At 43.3% G+C, this 27,061-nt stretch overlaps 2 protein-coding genes across 4 annotated transcripts in view; both read left to right on the top strand.

Moving 5' to 3' along the window:
- Positions 1 to 15,012, top strand: part of LOC311101897 (uncharacterized protein) — a 58,222-nt gene extending 43,210 nt beyond the window's left edge. Inside the window, exons 1-4 of one of the 3 annotated variants that reach the window (XM_084143134.1) lie at positions 5,311 to 5,911; positions 8,667 to 8,726; positions 13,680 to 13,788; positions 13,981 to 15,012. In XM_084143134.1, the coding sequence (XP_083999260.1) occupies positions 13,750 to 13,788; positions 13,981 to 14,310 (369 nt within the window). In that variant the 5' untranslated portion in view covers positions 5,311 to 5,911; positions 8,667 to 8,726; positions 13,680 to 13,749 and the 3' untranslated portion in view covers positions 14,311 to 15,012. Of the gene's footprint in view, positions 1 to 5,310; positions 5,912 to 8,666; positions 8,727 to 13,679; positions 13,789 to 13,980 lie in introns of those variants that run through there. The other 2 variants (XM_084143135.1, XM_084143133.1) reach the window with 2 other exon arrangements.
- A 300-nt stretch (positions 15,013 to 15,312) lies between these two features.
- LOC311101980 (neurofibromin-like) lies at positions 15,313 to 26,712 on the top strand (the record flags this gene model as incomplete). The annotated part of the gene is made up of 4 exons (XM_084143205.1): positions 15,313 to 15,527; positions 23,132 to 23,275; positions 23,556 to 23,639; positions 26,518 to 26,712. Exons 1-4 carry the CDS (start codon positions 15,468 to 15,470, stop codon positions 26,710 to 26,712), a joined length of 483 nt encoding a protein of 160 aa, XP_083999331.1. The 5' UTR covers positions 15,313 to 15,467.
- Between the last annotated feature and the right edge of the window lie 349 nt (positions 26,713 to 27,061).

Raw genomic sequence — 27,061 nt, 5'->3', positions numbered from 1 at the left:
GGGACTGGGAGACTAGTCTGGATTTAGGCAAAGATGAACGGAGCAAAGTACAGAGAGATCCTTGTTGAAAACCTGCTCCAGAGCACTCAGGACCTCAGACTGGGGCGAAGGTTCACCTTCCAACAGGACAATGACCCTAAGCACACAGCCAAGACAACGCAGGAGTGGCTTTGGGACAAGTCTCTGAATGTCCTTGAGTGGCCCAGCCAGAGCCCGGACTGGAACCCAATCTAACATAATAATAATAATAATAATATGCCATTTAGCAGACGCTTTTATCCAAAGCGACTTACAGTCATGCGTGCATACATTTTTTTTGTGTATGGGTGGTCCCGGGGAACGAACCCACTACCTTGGCGTTACTAGCGCCGTGCTCTACCAGCTGAGCTACAGAGGACTACATCTCTGGAGAGACCTGAAAATAGCTGTGCACCAACACTCCCCATCCAACCTGACAGAGCTTGAGAGGATCTGCAGAGAAGAATGGGAGAAACTCCCCAAATACAGGTGTGCCAAGCTTGTAGCGTAAAAAAAAAAAAAAAAAAATACCCAAGAAGACTCGAGGCTATAATCGCTGCCAAATGTGCTTCAACAAAGTATTGAGTAAATGGTCTGAATAATTATGTAAATTTGATATTTCCGGCTTTTATTTATTCTAAAATACAGTTTTTGCTTTGTCATTATGGGGTATTGTGTGTAGATTGATGAGGGGGAAAAAAACATTTCATTAATTTTAGAATAAGGTTGTAACCTAACAAAATCTGGAAAAAGTCAAGAGGTCTGAATACTTTCCGAAAACACAGGTAAATCACGTTTTTGACTGCACTGGGCATTTAATAATTTCAAGGTCTTAATTGTATGTCCACAAATTTGATTGTGTCTGACTTGCAATATTTGAGTTGGATGCCCAATCCCTGGGCTGCGTGACCAAATCATTGATTTGAATGGGTGTTATTAATCACTGTGTGTGGAAAGTTGTCTGGGTTTTCTGTTTTTTTTTTTTTTTTGGTATGCTAGCTAGCTAGCGGGTAGCTACTGGTAACGTTTATTGGTAATTATCTGTTTAGTGCAACGGTGGAGAGTTGTTTCCAATGTTAATGTGCTAGCTAGCCAACGTTTAATTTTTGCTGCGTTATGAAAGGAACTAGACACGGACATGAATTATCTGTTTAGTGTGTTAACACACTCTTGGTAGTTTGTTGTAACCAAGTATTGGTGCTAAACTGTGTGTTATTGGATGCTAGCATGCTAGTTAGCTATGGCGTCATAGCTAGGCATCGTGGGCTGTTGTGGGTAGTTACTGTAGGTTGGCATTGTTTTTCGGCGGTGCCGGGGGTAGCACGAAGCTAGCTAGCTAGCCGTTCTTCAAACAAAGTCAACACAGTGGCCATTGCTAGCTAGCCAACACAACCAGCTAACTGTACTGTAGTAGCTAAATACAATATATTTGTGCTACATAGCCAACGTTTAATTATTGCTGCGTTATGAAAGGAACTAGACACGGACACAAATTATCTGCTTAGTGTGTTAACACACTATTGGTGGTTTGTTGTGACCAAGTGTTGGTGCTAAACTGTGTGTTATTGGATGCTAGCATGCTAGTTAGCTATGGTGTCATAGTTAGCTAGCTGAATAAAGTGGGTTGAGTCTATTCCTTTAAACATTGAACCGCTGTGGTTCACAACAATTCTGATTTCTAAAGGTGGAAGTTGGTAGAGTTTTTGTTCGGGTGGTTCAGTGAAACAATTATAGTTTCTGAGGTAGAAGTTTTTGGTGAGGGAGGCCCTGCTCTCTACTCTCCCAGATGTTTAGTTCATTTCATTCCGATCTCCTCTGCATTATTGTAGCCATTTGCTACAGCCTGTCAACTATGCCTCTGCCTATCCCTGTTCTCTCCTCTCTGCACAGGCTACACAAACGCCCCACACCGCGTGGCTGCTGCCTCTCTAACCTGGTGGTCCCTGCACGCACCCCACACCTGGAGTTCCAGGTCTCAGGCAGCCTCTGGAACTGCCGCTCTGCTGCCAACAAAGCTGACTTCATCCCAGCCTATGCTAACCTCCAGTCCCTCGACTTCCTGGCGCTGACGGAAACATGGATTACCACTGAAAACACTGCTACTCCTACTGCTCTCTCCTCGTCTGACCATGTGTTCTCGCATACCCCGAGAGCATCTGGTCAGAGGGGTGGTGGCACAGGAATCCTCATCTCTCCCAAGTGGACATTCTCAATTTTTCCCCTAACCCATCTGTCTATCTCCTCATTTGAATTCCATGCTGTCACAGTCACTAGCCCATTTAAGCTTAATATCCTTGTCATCTATCGCCCTCCAGGTTCCCTTGGAGAGTTCATCAATGAGCTTGACGCCTTGATAAGTTCCTTTCCTGAGGATGGCTCACCCCTCACAGTTTTGGGGGATTTCAACCTCCCTATGTCCACATTTGACTCATTTCTCTCTGCCTCCTTCTTTCCACTCCTCTCCTCTTTTGACCTCACCCTCTCACCGTCCCCCCCTACTCACAAGGCAGGCAATACGCTTGACCTCATCTTTACTAGATGCTGCTCTTCTACTAATCTCACTGCAACTCCCCTCCATGTCTCCGACCACTACTTTGTTTCCTTTTCTCTCTCGCTCTCCTCCCACACTACTCACTCTGCCCCTACACAGATGGTAATGCACCGCCGCAACCTTCGCTCTCTCTCTCCCACTACTCTCTCCTCTTCCATCCTATCATCTCTTCCCTCTGCTCAATCCTTCTCCCTCCAATCTCCTGATTCTGCCTCCTCAACCCTCCTCTCCTCCCTTTCTGCATCCTTTGACTCTCTGTGTCCCCTATCCTCCCGCCCGGCTCGGTCCTCCCCTCCAGCTCCGTGGCTTGATGACTCATTGCGAGCTCACAGAACAGAGCTCCGGGCAGCGGAGCGGAAATGGAAGAAAACTAAACTCCCTGCCGACCTGGCATCTTTTCACTCCCTCCTCTCTACATTTTCTTCATCTGTTTCTGCTGCTAAGGCCACTTTCTACCACTCTAAATTCCAAGCATCTGCCTCTAACCCTAGGAAGCTCTTTGCCACATTTTCCTCCCTGCTGAATCCTCCCCCCCCCTCCTCTCTCTCTGTGGATGACTTCGTCAACCACTTTGAAAAGAAGGTTGACGACATCCGATCCTCGTTTGTTAAGTCTAATGACACTGCTGGTCCTACTCACACTGCCCTACCCTATGCTTTGACTTCTTTCTCCCCTCTCTCTCCAGATAAAATCCTGCGACTTGTGACTGCAGGCCGCCCAACAACCTGCCCGCTTGACCCCATCCCCTCCTCTCTTCTCCAGACCATCTCCGGTGACCTTCTCCCCTACCTCACCTCGCTGATCAACTCATCCTTGACCGCTGGCCATGTCCCTTCCGTCTTCAAGAGAGCGAGAGTTGCTCCCCTTCTCAAAAAACCAACACTCGATCCCACTGATGTCAACAACTACAGACCAGTATCCCTTCTTTCTTTTCTTTCCAAAACTATTGAGCGTGCCGTCTTTAGCCAACTCTCTTGCTATCTCTCTCAGAATGACCTTCTTGATCCAAACCAGTCAGGTTTCAGGACTGGTCATTCAACTGAGACTGCTCTTCTCTGTGTCACGGAGGCTCTCCGCACTGCTAAAGCTAACTCTCTCTCCTCTGCTCTTGTCCTTCTAGACCTGTCTGCTGCCTTTGATACTGTGAACCATCAGATCCTCCTCTCCACCCTCTCCGAGCTGGGCATCTCCGGCGCGGCTCACTCCTGGATTGCGTCCTACCTGACCGGTCGCTCCTACCAAGTGGCGTGGCGAGAAGCTGTCTCCGCACCACGTGCTCTCACCACTGGTGTCCCCCAGGGCTCAGTTCTAGGCCCTCTCCTTTTCTCCCTATACACCAAGTCACTTGGCTCTGTCATATCCTCACATGGCCTCTCCTATCATTGCTACGCTGACGATACACAACTAATCTTCTCCTTTCCCCCTTCTGATAACCAGGTGGCGAATCGCATCTCTGCATGTCTGGCAGACATATCAGTATGGATGACGGATCACCACCTCAAGCTGAACCCTGGCAAGACGGAGCTGCTCTTCCTCCCGGGGAAGGACTGCCCGTTCCATGATCTCGCCATCACGGTTGACAACTCCGTTGTGTCCTCCTCCCAGAGTGCGAAGAGCCTTGGCGTGACCCTGGACAACACCCTGTCGTTCTCCGCTAACATCAAGGCGGTGACCCGCTCCTGCAGGTTCATGCTCTACAACATTCGGAGAGTACGACCCTGCCTTACACAGGAAGCGGCACAGGTCCTAATCCAGGCACTTGTCATCTCCCGTCTGGACTACTGCAACTCGCTGTTGGCTGGCCTCCCTGCCTGTGCCATTAAACCCCTACAACTCATCCAGAATGCCGCAGCCCGTCTGGTGTTCAACCTTCCCAAGTTCTCTCACGTCACCCCCCTCCTCCGCACACTCCACTGGCTTCCAGTTGAAGCTCGCATCCGTTACAAGACCATGGTGCTTGCCTATGGAGCAGTGAGGGGAACGGCACCTCTGTACCTTCGGGCTCTGATCAGTCCCTACACCCAAACGAGGGCATTGCGTTCATCCACCTCTGGCCTGCTGGCTCCCCTTCCTCTGCGGAAGCATAGTTCCCGCTCAGCCCAGTCAAAACTGTTCGCTGCTCTGGCACCCCAATGGTGGAACAAGCTCCCTCACGACGCCAGGACAGCGGAGTCACTCACCACCTTCCGGAGACATTTGAAACCCCACCTCTTTAAGGAATACCTGGGATAGGATAAAGTAATCCTTCTACCCCCCCCCCCCCAAATGACGTAAATGTGCCCTTGAGCAAGGCACTTAACCCTAATTGCTCCTGTAAGTCGCTCTGGATAAGAGCGTCTGCTAAATGACTAAAATGTAAATGTAAAAATGTAACTATTGAGTGTGTGCATTGATTTCTAATCTTATATACAGTGGGAAGTGATCAATTTACTTATTGATGATGGATGACGCAAAGGGATTCCCAATTCCTTTTTTTCCTGAGAGCAACATAACAACATGATATGACCGTAACCAAATGCAATCTGGAAAAAAATCACAGTTTTATTGTTTCACTGATTTAATTAGACGTGACTGCTGTGGTAAGTGATTATTATATACATCTATGTAAGTGACTCATCATAACAGTATTACAGTTCATAGAGCAAGGCCGTAGTGGTTATCAGATAATGGACAAATGGTAGGTGCTGATCACATTTTTGGAAATATCTGTTCAATCATATAAATTCATGTTATGCATATGTTGTATCCTAATTGTGTTATGCATTTGTGTGTGGATGACAATATTTTGATATCCCAGCAAATCTTGAAAGGATTTCTTAAAATTAGATTTGAAGGGGTTGACTAATAGTAGCTAAACTGTATAGAAACAACATGTTGCTTTTTCCCTAGTGTTTGTGTTGTAGCATAATGTAATGATATATAGAGGCACAATCGGTAACCACTTTGACGATGGCATATTGAAAATGATTTACTTTTATGCCATCTCTCGAAGGCGCTCTAATGGACTAGTTAAACTTGTCAAATGGGGGGCCACATTCCATGTAGTACATATTTTACTGTTTGACGTGCCACATCATATGCCATTCAGTAATTTTCCAATACATAAATATTAGAAACATGTTTTATAGCAATAATATTTTAATATAAGCCAATTTACAATATCTTGATTTCTGAAAAATCTCTAACGTCCCATAAAAGTCAACTGGAAATGGTTCAGGCCGGAGCATTACAGGAAGTTGTAGCAGCTGCCATGTTTAGCTGCTTTGTTGTAGATTCCTTCTAGGTTTCCTGCAGATTTTAAGTGTTGCAATGGAACCGAGCTGGAGTACATTTTTATTCCAGGTAAGTGTAACATCTGAGTGATAAATTTGGTTAACTACATCTATATGTTACTACATGTGTAATGCGTCGTTGCCTTTTAAACGTAGATTTCTAGTAGACCTATTCAAGCAAAACAATGGTAGCGTTAGCTAGCTAGCTAATATTGGCTAGCCTATGAGCAATCCGCTAAACAAGCTAACGCTAGCTAGCTAGCTCGCTACATCAAGCCCAGACTTCCAGCTGTGAGGTATGGATGACGCTCGAGAGGGGGGGGGGGGAATCTGGTCGGTCTCACCCCAGTTTTTGTAGAATATTTGTGTTTCGACAGATTTTAGTACAAGTCCGCCAGTGTATGTTTATAAATTGGATTGGCCACTTAGCTAAATATAAAAAGCAAGCAAGTTGGCAAAGTGATCATGCCCGCGCGTTGGATAGTTAGAAAGCTAGCTAGCTGTAGCTAGCCTCTTAAAGAACGAGAACAATCCCCACCTCCACTCCAGCGGCGAGCCATGCCAACCAGCGAATATATTTGGCTTGAAAAGTGCTTTCATTTTCGCAATCAGTGATTTTGTTTACTTGTTTTGATGCGATTTGAATACTTTTCTACTTTTAGCAAATCGCACTCGTTTACATTCTGGGCACGAGGATGGAGAGGAGGGACCCCACACTTCTGATTCTTAACTTTACCCCCTTTTCCTCGTCCCAAAATATTTAACCGCGGGTTGGAGAAAGAATTCAGACTATGCAGTAAGCTGCTAGCTAATTCTTGCACTACTGATCATTTTGTAACCCCTCTGCCCTATGTCTGAGATTTGTATTTGGCAGCTTGCAGAGGATATTCACGTCCTTAGTTATCTGCCTTTGGTGCGATGTGAGCTGCAAATCAAGGAATAGGGATAGTCATCAATGGCCATTCAATTTGGCTAATTGAAATCCAAACAAACTTTTTTTTTTTTTTTTTAAACAATTTTAATAAGTAAGTACCTGATTAGGGTTGTTCAGGATATATCCAATCTATACATATTCGGAAATCCTAGACAGGGTTACAGCATTCTGAGCAATACACAACTTGCACCTTAAAATGTGTTGCAAAAATGCATTTTCTACCCTTTCTGTCTGTAGAAGGTGAACATTTGTCTGTGTAAAAACCTAGCCTCTTGTTGCACTATGTCCATTCAGTGGAGTTTTAGTATTTACTGATGTATGCTTGTAACAAGACGTAAAAAGTCAAATAAACCTTTATTGGTCGCATACACATATTTAGCAGATGTAATTGCAGGTTCAGTGAAATGCTTGTTTCTATCTCCAACAGTGAAGTAATACCTAACCATACACAAAAATAAAGGAATTAAGAAATATCAGGGAGAGTAATGTCGGAGTCTGGAATATAATATATGGTGGTGTGTATAGACAGTATATGAATCGAAAAGGTGTACAGCAGTAGCTGTATAGGATGAACCATGACTAGAATACAGTATATACATATGAAGTGGGTAAAACACTATGTAAACATTTATTAAGGTGACCAGTGTTCAATGACTGTCAGCGTTTCCCAAACTCAGTCCTCAGGACCCCAAGGGCTGTACGTTTTGGTTTTTGCCCTAACTCTACACACTGATTCAAATTATCAAAGCTTGATTTGAATCCGCTGTGTAGTGTTAGGGCAAAAACTGAAACGTGCACCCCTTGGGGTCCTGAGGACTGAGTTTGGGAAACCCTGGACTATGTACATAGGGCAGCATTTAAAATAAAGAGAACTTTAAAAAAACAAGACTGATGAAGGTAGAAAACACGAAAGCAGTCAACTTGCCAAGTACACTACATTCATAGATTGTTGACATTATGTAACCACTGGGAATTCATCCACCAGCAGTCACATGTCGGCTAGATCTTAAAAATAGATCTCTTTCCATCACACCTGAGGGGAATTGCATTTGAGAATCCAGACTATGTAAGCCTAGTGTAGACATTTGAAACATCCTCTGTCTGGGTATGGGAAAGCGCATCAGTCATAATTTAAGACCCTTTTCCATTTATTTTCCTGGAATGTGGAACAGGCTATTTCTCCTAGTGGACATGTATTAAATGTTACTGTCCTATCTATCTGGCAACCCAAGATGCATAACAAAATGCAGTGTCAGTTAAATTATTAGATGAATTGGACCCTTGACCCTTATGCTTCACAACATCATCTCAAATGGCATACAATGTAGTGTTCCAATCCCAGGTCAAATGTGAACACTAGTGTTGAAAATGTATGTCCTCAAACCAAGTTGCCACTTGTTTTCTTATTTTTTTCTTCCCTACTCCGCATAATCATATTGCAGCCATAGTGGTAGGCCTATATAGTTCCATTCCCTCAGCACTTGAGAGGTGCAGCTGTTGCCAGTTAATTGCCGCGAGCCAGGGACCCATGATAATGGTTTTATTTTGTGGCTAACAAGGCACAAATACCTGAAGCTGGTGTGATGGAGCAGTGGAGGAAAATGGAAACTAAGTAGTTGTTATTTGGAGGCTCCGTTTGATTCGCTGGTCTTGATGTAGCGTCTAATGAGGCTGTGCGTCACTTGTTATTGTTCTGTAATGTCGGAGGTTATGCTTGGGGGGGTTGTCAAGCTATGCAGCTCTCAATAGTAGTATTCTCGTAATCCTGAATCAGATGAAAATGACTCATTTCTTTTCTCCCGATTTAGGACAATACGTAATGGGTTTTGTTTTACTGTTAATGTTAACATATTATTAACAAGCCCAGTATTTTCCTTTTCTTTTGTATTAGTCTTCTGTAGGTCCCATGGTTCCAGGGAACCCACGTAGGGACTACTACACAGGGATCAGAGTAAGTTAATGTCCTCCACAAAATGTCCCTGTAAAATCAAATACCCCAACTTCCTTTTTCACAGGTTTCTGCACATGAAATGAGCCCCACCCAGCCCTTGAAACATAGATGGAACATAGTGTGTAGTCAAGGTCTTAGTCCTGGTTTCAGGGTTAACACTCAGATCTTGTTGCTTCCCTCATGCAGGTTTGTGCCAGACATTGAGTGTGTTTATCAAGTTTTGTGAGAACACAAGCAATACCAATATATTTTAACTATTACTGTTGTTTCCGGGATCATAAAATAAATTGGGCACTTGTCTGAGCAAATGGCAAGCTGCCTTCTTGGGGCCTGGTTGTCTGATATCTAAACAGATTAACATTGTGGTGAATGAGATTCTCCTCCATCATTGTAAAGCCCTGCCGCCACATCCCTGACTGAATTAACAACAGAACAGGCTGCTTTTATTTGTTGCAGTTTTTTGTTATTTTCCGCACCCCCACTCCATTTCAACACTATTTATTTTGGAATGACCTCAGCCTTCAGAGCGGATTTGTATCAAACTCATCAGAGCAGCGTGAAGGCACAGCGGGTTGCAGCTCACTATGCGTCTGAGTGCTTCGCTGTCTCTCTCTCTCACACGAATAGCTAGAAGAAATGCTAATGGTGGTAAGAATTCCAGTCTGGATCCAACTACAGTGTGGACGGAGGACAAAAAGGGGACTCAACACCCTGTGACTGCACCCTGTTTTTCTCCCATTCCCCAAAGCACGGCTGCCTGTGGTAACTCACTAAGCAGTCTGCAGCGTCCGCCAGCTGAACAGAATCCCCAAATCAGGCAGGACTGGTGTCACAAAGGCCCCCCTGAGGGCCGTAAGTGCATCACTGCTCGGATTTGTGTCCTCTACGGCTCCACAAAAGAGCATAAAGGAACACAATTTGAGATTTTTTTTCGACTCCCCCAGCCCAGACCCCATCCCCTGCCTGCCTGGCTGACTGTATTGGGATGCTTGGCTGAACCTGAAAGCCCAGGGGTCAGCTCTTTAACCTTGTCCTATGGTGATTACTGAAAATAACAAGGTCGTCTCAATCGTGGTGTCTTTGGTCGGCCCGTTGTAAGGTTGCTAGTTACATTGTGAAACTCTATTCACACACCAACCAAAAATATTCATAAACCTCCCTCCCCCCACCCATTCTTTGGGGGCTGCCGTGACCAATTGGACAATGCCAGCAGCTGCAGCTGTCCTCTGTACACTGCTCTATTAGCTACCAGTGTTGGCTCATTTTTTTGCTACCTTGTCAGTTTTTGTTACACTGCTACACATTTTTCAACCACTACAAAACAGTAGACAATCAGCAACATTTTGGGTAGTGTATGATTATTAGTAGGTCATTATGGAAGAATTTCCTAATTTAGTGTTTGTTCAAGGAAATATTTAAATGTTGTAATGTTTTAATTACGGATGGTTGATGGTTGTAGTAGATTATATGAGCCTGTTGAAGCCAGTGTGATGAATGTGATTTGAGGGGGTGGAAGTGGTTTGAGAGGATGACGCCTCAACCAGCCTGCGCCCACAGTGCCACTTGAAAGTGGTGTGAAATTGCTCCAAAAGGGATATTTATAGTAGATGTGTAAGCAGTTTATTACAACTCATCCTGAGACACTACAGAAGTTTAATTTCAAATAATTAGCATTGGTAGGTTCTGTTACCGCCATTCAAAACGGCTCTGAATAGTAAAGGGGCTAGTTGCCCATTGCAGATGGATACGGTGTTCAGGAGGCGTGACATGGGGAAATGTTGAAGTAGATGAGAAACTACCTGAACTTGTCCAATTGGTCAAAGCATCCATTCTGGACTATTTGTTTACCTAGTGCACCATTTTTGTCAATATAATGTAGTTTTGTGGGTAACCAATGGTGGAAAAGGTTCCTTGTGGTGCCAAGGCATGCTCCTCTGTCTTGCATCATATTCAGTTGTAGTTTCTGAGAGGATGTAGTGAAAAGTAACAGAGTATTAGCAAAAAACGATTAAAAAAAAACTGAATCCAGGAGTTAAAAAATCCATGTAGTATGACATACAAAGAATTTAGTGAGTGAGTAGCTACCTTGGAGCATTCTTTTAAGTTTGGAGCAGTCCACATTGATGTACTGCATGAGCTCTATATCATGGACATCCACAGTGTCTTCTGAGCAGACTGTCAGCTCCTGCAACCTGGGGGAGAACACAATGGATAAGGACTCTCTTAGACACTGCCAGGGAACAAGTTCATCCAGTCAAACACATGATATCCAGAGATTTTATTCTCCCACAGTTTCTCAGTAGAAAGGAGGGAAAGAAGAGGGGGTGGAAGAGAGGGAAAAAAGGTAGCCTTTTTGACATCATCCCGTCGTCCTTCAAGACAGGAAACTGACATGACTGTATCAATGATGTGAAACTTTCAGAATGTTGCAGATAGAAACAAGGCTACAGTAAACATGTTGTCCACAAATGATGTATCGCTCCTTGTGTCAATTAGTGACAATTATTCCAACGTATGTTGTGTTGAAAGACATTTCATTTGTAAGTACCAAAGTTATATAGGTTGTTACGGGAAACTTGTTGCTCATGAGGGGCTGCATATATTAACAAAATGTCATGACAATAGCGCAAACAGGACAGGAGATATGTTTGTTCAAAGTTTGGAATTTCAGTTGATTCCTATAGCAACCCACTTGGGCCAATCAGAATAATGTTGTAAATTGTCACGATCGTAGATGAACGGGACGGACCAAAACACAGCGTGAAATGCATCCATGTTTATTGAACTTAATAAACATACAAAAACAACTAAACGTGACGTCGGAAGGCTAACACTAACAAGACACACTAACCGAACACAAACAAAAACCCACAACACAGGCAGGAAAACTGGCTGCCTAAGTATGATCCCAATCAGAGACAACGAGCGACAGCTGCCTCTGATTGGGAACCACACCCGGCCAAACATAGAAATACAAACATAGATTATTCACACCCTGACCAAACTAGCTAGAGTTATATAGGCCAGGGCGTGACATAAATGCCGGATCTCCATGGGAAGAAGTATCATTCACCCAAGTTTCTTCAAAATCGGGCCAGTGCTGTCTAAGATATCCCGTACGAATGTACTAACGGACGGAGACAGAGCCACAGTCCCATCTCCGATTTACAATAGCACGATGTGCGGCATATCGATGCAGCCAGCGCCAATTCAAAAGATGTTGAAAGACATTTCATTTGCATGTACCGAAATTATATCGGTCATTAGGGGAAACTTGTTTCTTATGAGGAAATGCATGCATGTAAAAAAATTACAATACTGTAGTTCAAACGGGGCAGGAGATATGCTTGTTCAAAGTTTGTTGGGGGACAAAAAGTGTAATTAGAAAAACTAATGGGCGGAGCTTATAGGTCCTCATGAGAAACGTGTTGCTCATGAGGGGCTGCATATATGAACCACATTTCATGACAATAGCTCAAATGGGACAGTAGATATGCTTGTTCATAGTTTGGAATTTCAATTGATTACTATAGAAGCCCCCTTGGGCCAATCAGTGTAATTTTGTAAATGTCGTATCTCTACGCATCATTCATCCAAGTTTCATCAAAATCGGGCAACCGCTGTCTGAGATATCACGTGTGACAAACATACGAACGGACAGAGACAAATCCACAGTCCCCTCCCCGATTTCATCGTGGGGGACAATTAACCTAATAGAGCTAACAGGATTCCCTGTTTTATCGTTCCATCTGAACGTTCTGTAACGTTGCACCATCCTGAACATCCTGGGTGGGGAGGGAGGGATTTCAATCATGACTGGGCTAACAGTTCAGTCACAGTGACCTTGTCCATGACTGGCTGCTAAACTGAAGTGCTGAGGTATGCGAACAAATTAACTTCTCACATGGCATAAGCAGGAAAGGGGGTCCGAACAGTTTCCTCATCATTACTTCTGAGGGCATAACGTCATTTGCAGTGGCGGCTGGCCGATAGAGGGCGCTAGGGCGCCGCCCCCTTAAATAAAATTATAAAAAAAATAATAATAAAAAAAAATAAATAATAATAATAATAAAAACATCAGTATGTCAATATTTGTGTGTTTGAAATATGGAATGCACACAGTAATATGTGTAAGATATGATAGAAAATCATATTCGCAACCTTTCCTCTGCCTGTCAAACGCCTCGTCAGCTCTGGGCGATACAGAAAGTGCCCCGAGGAGGCGGGTCTACGTAGCAGTTAAGCCAATTGCTAATTTAAGATATGAATGTATGACATAAAATGTAGCCAATCAGCGATCTTAAATCGAATCCAAGGAGGGCGATTATTTTATCGCCCCAAGCTCGCCCCTGATAAAATAAGGACCGGGCTCCAGTGGCGCCATTTTTACTAGACGACAATGGCGAGCGCAAACGTTACTCCTCCAAGACCCAACCCTAACTCGGTGAAATCTCTCCTCCAAGATCCGTTTGAGAGGAGAACTTTGTCAGAGAAAGTTCGGGTGAAAGAGCTGGGCCCAGATCAACCTGACCTCTCAATCAGACAGCAGGCTAGCGAGAAAGGGAAGCAGTATATGCGCGGCTTCTCCCGTAGCTGGTACACCAGGAAGGCTTGGCTAGCTGGGTGCACTGATGCTAATGCTTTATTTTGCTTTCCGTGCTTGCTTTTTAAAACGACGGGGTCAGATTCAGCATGGACAGGTACCGGAGTGAGGGATATGAAGCACCTGTCAGAGAAGGTAAAGAAACATGAGAACACCAGGGCACACATGGACAACTCTGTAAAGCTAGCTGTATTAGGAAGGGTGAACATTGCTACGCAGCTGGATGACGGCCACAGGATTGCTGTGGCCGTCATATATAAAAGTCACTGGTTGTGTGTTGAGGGGGAATTACAGTGAGTTAAGAAGTCTGATTGCAAGTTATCAAATTAAACTTTATTTTTTGGACCCAGGGCCTCAATTCCCTCTTTGTGTGGGGACAGCGCATCTGACGAGCAGCAACAGCCCATCAAGCGACGGAGGATGCTGGGACCAGGAGAACAACAGAGGTTGGCTATAGAGGTAAGTTGTGATGTAATTGTCAGTGTTTCCCCCTAGAACTTTTTTCAGGCCTGGTAGTATGTAGCCAAAACCCTGAACAATCAGCACCTTGGTAATCATATACTTGAGTTGGACATAGGCATGTGTCAGTCAGGATCACTTGCATCAAAATAGCTTAATTGCAAATTAAAGCTGATGATGTATCTTTTACAGGTATGTGATACCATCCTGAGTCATGCCAAAGAGAGGTTCTCCTTCACCCAGCACCTCATCAGCGCAACACTATTGCACAGAGAGTTGTTCCCACAACACAGTGTGAAGTTCCCCGATACAGCGCTTGAAACAACCGTGGAGGCGTACCCCATGTTGAACAAGGCCAAGCTCAAAACCGAACTGTCCCTCATCTATGAGAACAGTGAGTTCAAGGCTTGTAGTGGTGCAGTGCCCCTGTACCAGTTCTTCATGGAGAACAACCTTCAGAGCACTTTCACAGACTGCCAGCCTCCTCAAGATCCTCATCACCACACCCATGACAACTGCTGAGTCAGAAAGGTGCTTCTCTACACTGAAAAGGATCAAGACCTTCCTGAGAAACAGCATGACACAGGATCGCCTGAACGCTCTGGCCATGCTCTCATGGAGAATAAACTTGTCAGGGACATTCCTGACTTTAATCAAAGGGTCATTGAGAGGTTTGCCACTCAGAAGGACAGACGGGCAAAATTCCTGTACAAATAAGATGACAGACACACACACACAGAGCAGCTCTGGCCGCATGTTTCTTTGTATATAGTTGACCTTAGCATAAAAAATCCAGTTATATATGGTACTCTAGAAAGTCTTAATAGTGTCTTTGCTAATATTACTGTATATATGTTGTTTTGTATCAATTAATTGTTGCAGTTCTGGAGCACATTAACAATTAGTCACATTTAGTATGATCATAAAATACTGTATGCTATTCTTCCAGTCAAAGGTTTGAGTTCATCCACTTGATATCCATTTCTATATTATACATCCTTTTATACAGTGTAAGATTTCCTATAAACTTTATAATAATTTCATGTTATTGTCCACTTTCCACTCTGTTCTGACAGCATGCCTGTTGCGTTGCCTGTTTACTACCAATGGTGAAAAGTTCACTTTAAATGCAAATGAAAGGCTTGGGTTTGTGTAATATGTTTTTGTGTAAGAATGCCTCAACTTTTTAATATTGGCATTAAATAATTACTGAATGTTTCACTGAGCACTGCTGTCCTGCAGTTTGTGTTAAAATATATCGCGATGGTTACAGGAAAAAAAAAGTATGGCACAGCCCCACCGAGAATATTTTTCACCAGCCGCCACTGATTGTTAGATATTTTCATTAACATATGGTAGCAAGTCAAGCTATCTAGTTACATGTTACAACATTATATTATATGGCCAATGTTTGTGTGCATCCTCTTTGCTCTTACCTTCGACATCAACAAGCGACACACGGGCATCTTTGCTCAGTAATCTCCTCTCCCCATCGGTTTCACTGGGATGACATCCGGTGGTGTGGCATGGTAAAGCTTGCTCAAAGGGGAAAATAACCAACCCGTACTGTCTTCTTCAGACGGCGGTTTTGGAACTTATTTCAGGCTTAACATCGCCACGAACCTCCACATTCGTATTGGAATTGCAAGCAGTCATTCGCGGTTTCCATCTGCTCGGCCATGGCGGCACATAAACCAGTGGAATGGGTTCAGGCCGTGATAAATAGATTCGACGAGCAGGTAATATTATATTGTATATGAGTTGGAAGTGGGAGTAGTTAGTTAGCTGAAACTGCAAGCAGTGAAGCATTTGGAGGGCTTGAACAGGTAACTAGCTAACTTATTTCTGCCACTGCAAAGTGCATACTAGCCTGCTTTCTAGCTAACGTTAGCTAGCTATAGACAAAGTAACTACTACGTTAGGACAAATATTTTTGTATCTGTTAGGATGATGTGTAACAAAAGTGCAAGTTACTTTTAGCTACCTATCTAGTAAGCTTCCCATGTACTTCGCTAGCTAAGATAGCTAGCTAGCCAACTAAACATGCATTTTCATGTTGCTTCGATTTTGGGTGTTGGTATAGCTAACTCGGACTGTTAGGAGAGGTTGCACATAACGTCTAATATTGGCTAATTCTGGCAGTAAATTGGGGAACAGATGTCACTACTGTACCAGCTAGGGAGTCATAGCTAACTGTAAACAAATGAGAGGTGTGACTCCAACATGCACTGATTAAAATGCAAGGTCTGTCACATGCAGTGAAAAAAATGAAGAACACACACTCGTTGCATGCTGTCAGCCAACAGTCATGTTACTGTCTGTCTGAGGAATCTGGATTTGCAACCTGGCCATGTTTCTGCTCTGAGGTAAAGGCTCAATACTAAGATAAAAAAGCAACATGAATCCCAGTTTACCTATTTGCTTATGGTCTTGCCTACGCCTAGCGAACAGTTTTTTAAATTATATGAGAAAAAAATATTCCATTTTATTTGGAACGGCAAACCAGCCAAAATTAAACGGGCCTATTTATATAATGAATATGAATTCGGAGGACAGAAATTATTAAATATTAAAGCATTAGACCTATCACTAAAAGCTTCAGTCATACAAAAGTTATACTTAAATCCGAACTGGTTCTCAAGCAAATTAGTAAGATTGTCTCACCCAATGTTCAAGAATGGCCTTTCTCCCTTTATTCAGATTACAACCACTCATTTTCAGTTATTTGAAAAGGAAATCATCTCCCAAATATCACTATTTCTAAAACAAGCCATATAAAGTTGGTTGCAATTTCAATTTAATCCTCCAGAAACGACAGAACAAATAATGCAACAAATATTGTGGTTAAATTCAAATATACTAATTGACAAAAAACCTTAATTTTTTGACAAAATGTTTAAAAAAGGTATAAGCTTCGTAAATGATATCATCGGTAGGACTGGTGGAGTTATGTCACACATGCAGCTAACAAAAACATATGGAAATGTCTGCTCTACCCAAAATTACAACCAAATAATTGCAGCCTTACCGCAAAAATGGAAGAGGAAAGTGGAAAGGGGAGAAAGTAAGGAACTCGTCTGTCGGCCTTACATTAAAGAACATAATTGGTTAAGGAAAACTGTAATAAATAAAAAAGTATATCAGTTTCATTTAAGGACCAAAGGATTGACAGCCGTCCCATATAGATTGCAAAATAGTTGGGAAGATATTTTTTACGTACTGATCCCATGGCATAGTGTTTATGAACTGACACGCAAAACGACATCGGATTCAAAAATTGGAATCTTTCAATTTAAATTATTATATAAAATTCTTGCTACCAATATAATGTTATTTATATGGGGGATACAATCTTCCCAGCTCTGCAGATTTAGCTGTGAAGAGACAGAATCATTAGATCATTTGTTTTGGTTCTGTCCAGTTGTAGCTTGTTTTTGGACACAGGTCCAGGAATGGCTGAAGGATTGCAATATTTACCTGGAGCTAACCTTGCAGATAGCATTACTGGGTGATCTGAAAAGTCATAGTCAATCGATCAATAATATAATAATACTTTTAGCAAAAATGTTTATTTTTAATTCACAATCTGTAGAAGCAATGAGAATAGAAAGGTTCAGAACTTTTGTAAAACATCACAGTACAGTTGAAATATATATGGCAAATAGAAATCCTATATGGATGGTGTTAAGAGCTAGATGGGAGGTGTTGAATGGAGTTGAAGTATGGGACTAATAACAACTAACAACAAATAATAACAAGATAACTAATAATGTAAGTATATAGGTTGTATGTTGGGAGCTTTTGGGAAAGAGCACAGTTAGAAAGATATGGCATATAGAAGCAAACCGGATGGACATCATGAAAATGATCGGAGAGGTTGAGAGTAGAAGTAGTTCAGGAGCAAAAACTAATAAAATATAATTATTGTAAAATTGACTGTGTCCATGAAATGTAGATGGTAAGTATAAGCTGGAAGTAGAGGCCTAAGTATTGTTGTTCACTAATTTACCCCAAGTAGGGAAAGGATGGCGGGGTTGAAAAGTAATAAAGGGGAGTATAGATATAAAAAACATGGGGGATTGGATGTGATGCAGACAATTACATTGATGGAAGTTACAATCTATCTGCAATATTAAGCTGTTTAGGTGTCTGCGTGCAGTGTGAAGGAAGTTAGAGGTAGTCCCGAGAGCCAATGCAGACTAGCATTTGTGCAATGACTGGAAGGCTACAGGTACACTAGCATATGCTACTGTACAGTACTGCTATAGTATCCCTTTAAGGGTGCCAAAGATTCCTCTAATGAACTTGAGATTGAAGCTATGTGAATCATTGGGTCAGGTAGTCTATCCAGTCCATCAATAGTTTTTACACTTGTCTGTTGCCCCTAACTGTTTCTCATCAGGAGTCATTATCAGTCAATATTATCATATTGTAAGATCAAGGTTGTAAAATGCTCCAGCTTATTTGTTGGAAAGTTTGTTGTTGCTTGAGAGCTGGTATGTCTGTAAAGCAGCTCTGGGTCTCAATTTCATCCATTGGAAACTGAGCTTTGTCTGTTTTGGTCGTCAAAGACCACCACGAAAGGGACTGAAACAGATGGTTCTTTTGGGATGGTTCTTGCAACCATGCTGCAGTGCAAGCAATGCCGCCAGAAACTCTTAACCTTCTTTAAACTATTTTGGGTGAAATCTGTTTTACAAATAAACTTGAAAAGGGTTAGGCCTAGTTTAGGCCTACCAGAGTTTGCACTATGCAGAGGTTTGGATTTAGCCTAAACCTGCTCCAAGTGCCATTGCGCACTGTGCAACTGCCCTCAGCTCCAGTACAACTTTGGGTATAAGACTGTCTCATACCTCCTTTTCTTTGCCTTTTGAAAATGAATATCAGCACTTTGTGTGCAGTTTGGGTAGGTTCTGGGCCTCAGGTTTCAGAGGCTACAGAGGGACTCTGATGCACAGAGTGGTGATTGTACCCAGGCTTAGCGGCTCTGCTCGGCTTATTACAGTTTGATGAAAGTGTAATAAGGGATTAAATCCACCTTGTGTTGTTAAGACCATTTAGAAGCCTCTAAGTCAGGGGTAACTCTTACCCTACGAGGTCCGGAGCCTGCTGGTTTTCTGTCCTACATAATAATGAATTGTATACACCTGGTGTCCAGGTCTAATTCAGTCCCTGATTAGAGGGGAACAATGAAAAAATTTAGTGGAACTGGCTTCGGGTTCCAGAGTTGAATTTGAGGGCTCTATGTCATAGAATTGCATGTGTTGGCTTTATGAGGGTGGAGTTCATAGTCCGAATCAGATTTTCTGTGTGAACCTTGCTTATTTTTCCCAAAAATCTACCCAGTGTCCAGAAACAATGAAAGTGTTGTGAACAAGTCTAAATCACAGTTGTATGCAACTTCAGATTCCTAAATTGTCTTGGTTGTAATGCATGCACCTGGGGCGGCAGGTAGCTTAGTGGTTAAGAGCGTTGTGCCAGTAACCGAAAGGTCACTGGTTCTAATCCCCGAGCCAACTAGGTGAAAAATCTGTTGATGTGCCCTTGAGCAAGGCACTTAACCCTAATTGCTCCTGTAAGTCGCTCTGGATAAGAGCGTCTGCTAAATGACTAAAATGTAATGTAAATGTAAAAAGCTACCCGAGAGAGGTTGGTGGATGCCAATGTGATGTACTAGATTAATGAGAAAGAAGAACCTCAACCTAGTAGTATTGGTCATCACAGCATCAGCCCAGAATCGTCATATCATCAGTGCATCTCTTCTTTAAACCATGACCTCTGCAGTGTTGGTGCATCGTCATGGAAACTGAATCTGTTCACCCCCACCCCACCATACCCCCTAAAGCAGAGTTGTGACTAAAGGGTGATCGGAAGTGACTTTTTGAAGCAGGTTAGGAGAGCATTTTAGCTAACCCTAACCCTTTTCCTAACCTTAACCTAAGTCTCCTAACCTGCCACGTTAATTATCCTAACCTGCTACGTAAATTCTCCTGACCTGCCACGAAAAAGTAACTTCCGGTCGTAGCTGTACTCCCTGCAGTCAGAACCCTAGAGCAGCTGAGTTGTCAAAAGACGAGATGGCTCCAGTGAACAACACTGTTGGAATACTGATGTTAAATTATAAATGATGTTAAATTACTGTATATTGATGTGTGTGGCCAAAATGACAAAATATTTTATAGAAGTCATGGGTAGTAGAATGCTCAAAATGCAGTTGTAGGCTTGAATCTCTTCATTGATTTTCCATTAATTAGAGAATGTTTCGATACCTTCTTATTTAGTGTCACTGTCTGTTTTCAAAGAGTACCTTGATAAGAATTGGTCAGCAAGACATATCTCAACATTATAACATTGTCTCATCATATGGTCTTTATATGGTGTCCCTTCCATGAATTAATTGATGGTATTCTAAGAGAAAGGCCCTTGTATATACAGTGGGGAGAACAAGTATTTGATACACTGCCGATTTTGCAGGTTTTCCTACTTACATTGCAGGTTTTCCTACTTACAAAGCATGTAGAGGTCTGTAATTTTTTATCATAGGTACACTTCAACTGTGAGAGACGGAATCTAAAACAAAAATCCAGAAAATCAAATTGTATGATTTTTAAGTAATTAATTTGCATTTTATTTGCATGACATAAGTATTTGATCACCTACCAACCAGTAAGAATTCCGGCTCTCACAGACCTGTTAGTTTTTCTTTAAGAAGCCCTCCTGTTCTCCACTCATTACCTGTATTAACTGCACCTGTTTGAACTCGTTACCTGTATAAAAGACACCTGTCCACACACTCAATCAAACAGACTCCAACCTCTCCACAATGGCCAAGACCAGAGAGCTGTGTAAGGACATCAGGGATAAAATTGTAGACCTGCACAAGGCTGGGATGGGCGACATGACAATAGGCAAGCAGCTTGGTGAGAAGGCAACAACTGTTGGCGCAATTATTAGAAAATGGAAGAAGTTCAAGATGACGGTCAATCACCCTCGGTCTGGGGCTCCATGCAAGATCTCACCTCGTGGGGCATCAATGATCATGAGGAAGGTGAGGGAACAGTCCAGAACTACACGGCAGGACCTGGTCAATGACCTGAAGAGAGCTGGGACCACAGTCTCAAAGAAAACCATTAGTAACACACTACGCCGTCATGGATTAAAATCCTGCAGCGCACGCAAGGTCCCCCTGCTCAAGCCAGCGTATGTCCAGGCCCGTCTGAATTTTCCAATGACCATCTGGATGATCCAGAGGAGGAATGGGAGAAGGTCATGTGGTCTGATGAGACAAAAATAGAGCTTTTTGGTCTAAACTCCACTCGCCGTGTTTGGAGGAAGAAGAAGGATGAGTACAACCCCAAGAACACCATCCCAACCGTGAAGCATGGAGGTGGAAACATCATTCTTTGGGGATGCTTTTCTGCAAAGGGGACAGGACGACTGCACTGTATTGAGGGGAGGATGGATGGGGCCATGTATCGCGAGATCTTGGCCAACAACCTCCTTCCCTCAGTAAGAGCATTGAAGATGGGTCGTGGCTGGGTCTTCCAGCATGACAACGACCCGAAACACACAGCCAGGGCAACTAAGGAGTGGCTCCGTGAGAAGCATCTCAAGGTCCTGGAGTGGCCTAGCCAGTCTCCAGACCTGAACCCAATAGAACATCTTTGGAGGGAGCTGAAAGTCCGTATTGCCCAGCGACAGCCCCAAAACCTGAAGGATCTGGAGAAGGTCTGTATGGAGGAGTGGGCCAAAATCCCTGCTGCAGTGTGTGCAAACCTGGTCAAGACCTACAGGAAACGTATGATCTCTGTAATTGCAAACAAAGGTTTCTGTACCAAATATTAAGTTCTGCTTTTCTGATGTATCACATACTTATGTCATGCAATAAAATGCAAATTAATTACTTAAAAATCATACCATGTGATTTTCTGGATTTTTGTTTTAGATTCCGTCGCTCACAGTTGAAGTGTACCTATGATAAAAATTACAGACCTCTACATGCTTTGTAAGTAGGAAAACCTGCAAAATCGGCAGTGTATCAAATACTTGTTCTCCCCACTGTACATGAAGATCATTGAGTCAAATTTGTTATGTCACTTTTTTTTTTTTTTTTTACATAATTCATCTTTAATGCGAATATCTAAACATCCCATCTAGGGACAATAACAGTTCTCTTTTCATGAAAAATAGGCCTCACTTTAATTACGTTTCTTCTCTTGGCTCATTCCTCTCATCCAATGTTCATTTCCTTCCCCCTGTTTCCCCCAATCATGTAATGAGCACACAGTGCATTAGTGTGTATACAATGTCAATCAGCTATGCCAAAGTGCACATAAGGGAAGAGATGGCTCCGTGACCTTTTAGGAATTCCAATCCCGGCCTGTGAAACAAAGTGCTTACTGTCTGTCTCTGGTCCCGGACGGACAGTCCCTGAGCTGAACTGGATGTGAAAGATATGAAGCAGGGATGGGCCTGTGTGGACTCTGTGCATTCCAGTTCAGACGGCTGACTATTCTCCTACCCTCTGTTTTTGGACTTTCATTCCCAGGCCAAGGTTTCTCCCTGAGGGGCCCTAGTGGTAGAGAGGATCCAGCTAGTAAGCAGTCCTAGGCCATGAGCCTCTTCCTTACCATGGATGCAGGTCTGAACCGAACTGTTTCCTTATTAGGTCTGCAACAGTGTAGTCTCCCCTTACCATACTCCCACGCCTGTTCATCACTTGGCTGTTGGGGAAGCCTGGAAGTGGAAATTGAGGCTAACAACATCCTGGCTCTGTTGCCCCACGCCTACGCACGGGCCTGAAGGAGAGCCAGAGCCACATCAGGGAGGAGTGCTCCATGCAGAAAAGCTCACTTCTCATCTGTGCTGCTGCTTACGGCTCATTAACACTCCAGGCCTGATGTGCCCCGCGTACACACTAGCCAGCCACAACACTAGGCAAGCTTACAGGGGCTCCTGCCCATGAGGTCTGGCCCAGCTGGCCCTTGTGTGAGTGAGTGAGATGTAGCCTGCAGGTGTACAGCTGTGGGCGTATGTTAGAGTTGTGGCGAGGTTCTTCTTAGCACAGGGCTTCATTGCTCTGTGACTGCAGGACGTCAGCACCTTGACCTTCGTCAGGTGTCGGAGACGTCCTCATAGCGCGAGAGGTGTGACATAGCACTTCTTGTGTGGAAATGTGTAGTGTGGATATGTGTAGACACATGATAAGAACGTGAAACCATGGCTTTGTGTAATTCCATTAGCCTTGCTCAAACCTGCTGCATATATGGTCCACTGTCTAACACGTTCACCCGTGGCTACGTACTCCTGTACGTACACATGATTTTCTTCTCTTTCTCCTTAGCTTCCCGTTAAAATGGGACATCAGAACAACCACACCAAAGTCGGCACAGAGCACAACAAGGAATGTCTCATCAACATCTCTAAGTACAAGTTCTCCCTCGTCATCAGTGGCCTCACGAACGTACTAAAAAATGTGAACAACATGGTAAGTGGAGTTTTTAACATATCTCTTTTAGCTGTTTATTTGACTTTAGCATGAGTAATGGGGATCACTACGTTGCGCGTCATCAACCCTACCTCCTGGAAGGCTTGTGTATTGTGTCAAAACTCCAAGTCAACTGAAGTTTAGGATGCCCACTAAGGGCTGGAAGTGGTGTTTGCCGAATCACTGTGTCCTCTGTGTCTGTAAGCCCTCATCTCCCCTCCCCTCCCCTCCCCTCCCCTCCCCTCCCCTCCCCTCTCCTCTCCTCCTCTCCTCTCTCCAGCAGATATTCGGGGAAGCTGCTGAGAAGAACCTCTACCTCTCCCAGCTGATTATCCTGGACACACTGGAGAAGTGCCTGGTGTCGGTGAGGAAACCCCCATACACTCTACATCTACTGTATCCCTCCTTACATCACCTTTAGTTGGTCTGATAACCTATCCCCCCCTACAGTTGTTTGTATGTGTTTGTATTGTGTATAAACATTTCTCCATTTTAGTTTTCCCCCAGCCTGTCCCATATTAGTCCTATGACCTCCCCCAACTCAAACAGTTTTCTGTTGATGAATTTAATTGAACATTGCCAGTCAAGAACATTGGCCTCAAAATATTGCACTTATTGCACCAATATTCTAAAACGCTATGGTTCTTCCAACACAACGCCAGCATTACATTGGTTGGATGGATCCTGGATGCCCCTGTTCTGTCTCTCTCTGCTTTTTCCAGACAGACACAGACATACACTTAAACCCCTTCCTTCACTCGTGCTTTCTCTTCCCCTCTGAAATAGGTGCCTCTGTTCTGCGACCCTGCAGCAGTAGATTACATTTGCAGGTGTTTCCTCGACTTGAGTTAGTGGTTTCACAGCTTCCAATGGGATCGCCGGGAGTTTCCTGTATAGGTTTTTCATTAGGCCATGTCGTCAGATGGAAGCCAGCTGCTCTGCTCATGGACTATATGGAACTTTAGTTAGAAATGTAGAGATGTTATTTTTTACACATTTCTAAGTATAGTAATAGCCTCATTTTGTGTTACACTATTTCCTACATATGAGTGAGCTACAGGTTTTGAATGCAGTTGTATGCAGTCTGTCCCAGTATGAGGTTGCCAGTTTGACACAGTAGTTTTGGAAATGAGCCAATGGGAGCACTTGCGAATCCCAGGTGGGGACATACTGTGGTTGTGCCCCTGAGCGAGGCACTTAACCCACATACATGTATTGCATGTCCAGCTGTATAAATCCGAACTATGTGAGAAGTTGCCTCTGATAACCTGAAAAGCACTCCTTGTTTTCTCAGAGAACCTGTAGAAACCAGCGTGCACATACACTCTTTCCTCTCATCATGTTCCCTCTCTTTTTCTCTGTATTCATCTTCCTCCTGAACAGCAAACCTGGTTTCAAAAAAACAAATAAAGCAACACCTCAGGGCACAACGCCTCTCCTCCATGTGACCTACTTGTTGTGTGTATGTACTGACATGTATGTAACTGATATATATACACACACACTACATGTTAATGGTTTTAAATGTACAGTACCAGTCAAAAGGTTGGACACACCTCATTCCAGCGTTTTTCTTTATTTTTTACTATTTTCTACATTGTAGAATAATAGTGAAGACATCAAAACTATGAAATAACACATATGGAATCATGTAGTAACCAAAAAAGTGTTAAACAAATCAAAATATATTTGAGATTCTTGAAAGTAGCCACCCTTTGCCTTGATGACAGCTTTGCACACTGTTGGCATTCTCTCAACTAGCTTCATGAGGTAGTCACCTGGAATGCATTTCAATTAACAGGTGTGCCTTGTTAATTTCTGGAATTTCTTTCCTTCTTAATTCATTTTAGCCAATCATTTGTGTTTTGACAAGGCAGGGTTGGTATACAGAAGATAGCCCTATTTGGGAAAAGACTAAGTCCATATTATGGCAAGAACAGCTCAAATAAGCAAAGAGAAACGACAGTCCATCATTACTTTAAGACATGAAGGTCAGTCAATCTGGAAAATTTCAATAACTAATGCTCTTGCGGCTGAATGGGAGCAAGTTCCTGTAAGTGCAGTCGCAAAAACCATCAAGGGCTATGATGAAACTGGCTCTCATGAGGACCGCCACAGGAAAGGAAGACCCAGCGTTACCTCAGCTGCAGAGGATAAGTTCATTAGAGTTACCAGCCTCAGAAATTGCAGCCCAAATAAATGCTTCACAGAGTTCAAGTAACAGACACATCTCAACATCAACTGTTCAGAGGAGACTGTGTGAATCAGGCCTTCATGGTCGAATTGCTGCAAAGAAATCACTACTAAAGGACACCAATAATAAGAGACTTGCTTGGGCAAGAAACACGAGCAATGGACATTAGACCAGTGGAAATCTGTCCTTTGGTCTGATGAGTCCAAATTGGAGATTTTTGGTTACATCCGCCGTGTCTTTGTGAGACGCAGAGTAGGTGAATGGATGATCTCCGCATGTGTGATTCTCACCGTGAAGCATGAAGGAGGAGGTGTGGGGGTGCTTTGCTGGTGACACTGTCAGTGATTTATTTAGAATTCAAGGCACACTTAACCAGCATGGCTACCACAGCATTCTGCAGCAATACGCCATCCCATCTGGTTTGCGCATAGTCCCACTATCATTTGTTTTTCAACAGGACAATGACCCAACACACCTCCAGGCTATGTAACGGCTATTTGACCAAGAAGGAGAGTGATGAAGTGCTGCATTAGATGACCTGGCCTCCATAATCCCCCGACCTCAACCCAATTGAGATGGTTTGGGATGAGTTGGACCGCAGATTGAAGGAAAAGCAGCCAACAAGTGCTCAGCATATGTGGGAACTCCTTCAAGACTGTTGGAAAAGCATTCTAGGTGAAGCTGGTTGAAAGAATGCCAAGTGTGTGCAAAGGTGTCATTAAGGCAAAGGGTGGCTACTTTGAAGAATCTAAAATATAACAAATGTTTTGATTTGTTAAACACTTTTTTGGTTACTACATGATTCCATATGTGTTATTTCATAGTTTTGATGTCTTCACTATTATTCTACAATGTAGAAAATACTAAAAATAAAGAAAAAACCTTGAATGAGTAGGTGTGTCCAAACTTTTGACTGGTACTGCATGTAGATTGTAAAGTATTTTGTCTGTAAATTATTTTTCGTTATGTGTCGGACCGCAGTAAGACTAGCTGTCGCCATTGGTGTCAACTAATGGGGATCCTAATAAATCAAATAAAATCCCCCCAGCAATCGAAGGACTGCCTGCGTCTGGACGAGACCATGCTTGTGAAGCAGCTGCTGCCAGAGATCTGTCACTTCATCCACACGTACCGTGAGGGCCACCAGCACGCTGCAGAGCTCCGTGCCTCTGCCTCAGGGGTCCTCTTCTCCCTCAGCTGCAACAACTTCAACGCTGTCTTCAGCCGCATCTCCACCAGGTAACGCTAACCCTGATCCTGAGGAACTACAGACTGTTGGCTAATTCAGTGTCACTATCACTGTGTTGATGAGCAGTTGATCAGGTGTGTTAGTACAGGGCTGGAACAAAAGCCTGCCCACCCTGTTGTTCTTCCAAGGTCGATGGAAACTCACCTACGTTATTATCTTTTGTGCAAAAATGCATTTGTGTCTTTAAACAGTTCCACCAGACCTGATTTTCCCAGAAGTGTAATATTACAAATGACCAGTGGCGGCTGGTGAAAAATATTCTCGGTGGGGCTGTGCCATACTTTTTTTTTCCTGTAACCATCGCGATATATTTTAACACAAACTGCAGGACAGCAGTGCTCAG

This window comes from Coregonus lavaretus (assembly GCF_964263955.1).
Source record: "Coregonus lavaretus genome assembly, chromosome: 26".
Taxonomy (NCBI): Eukaryota; Metazoa; Chordata; class Actinopteri; order Salmoniformes; family Salmonidae; genus Coregonus; species Coregonus lavaretus.
Note: the sequence above shows the minus strand (reverse complement) of the source record. Positions and strands in the feature narration are given on the sequence as shown.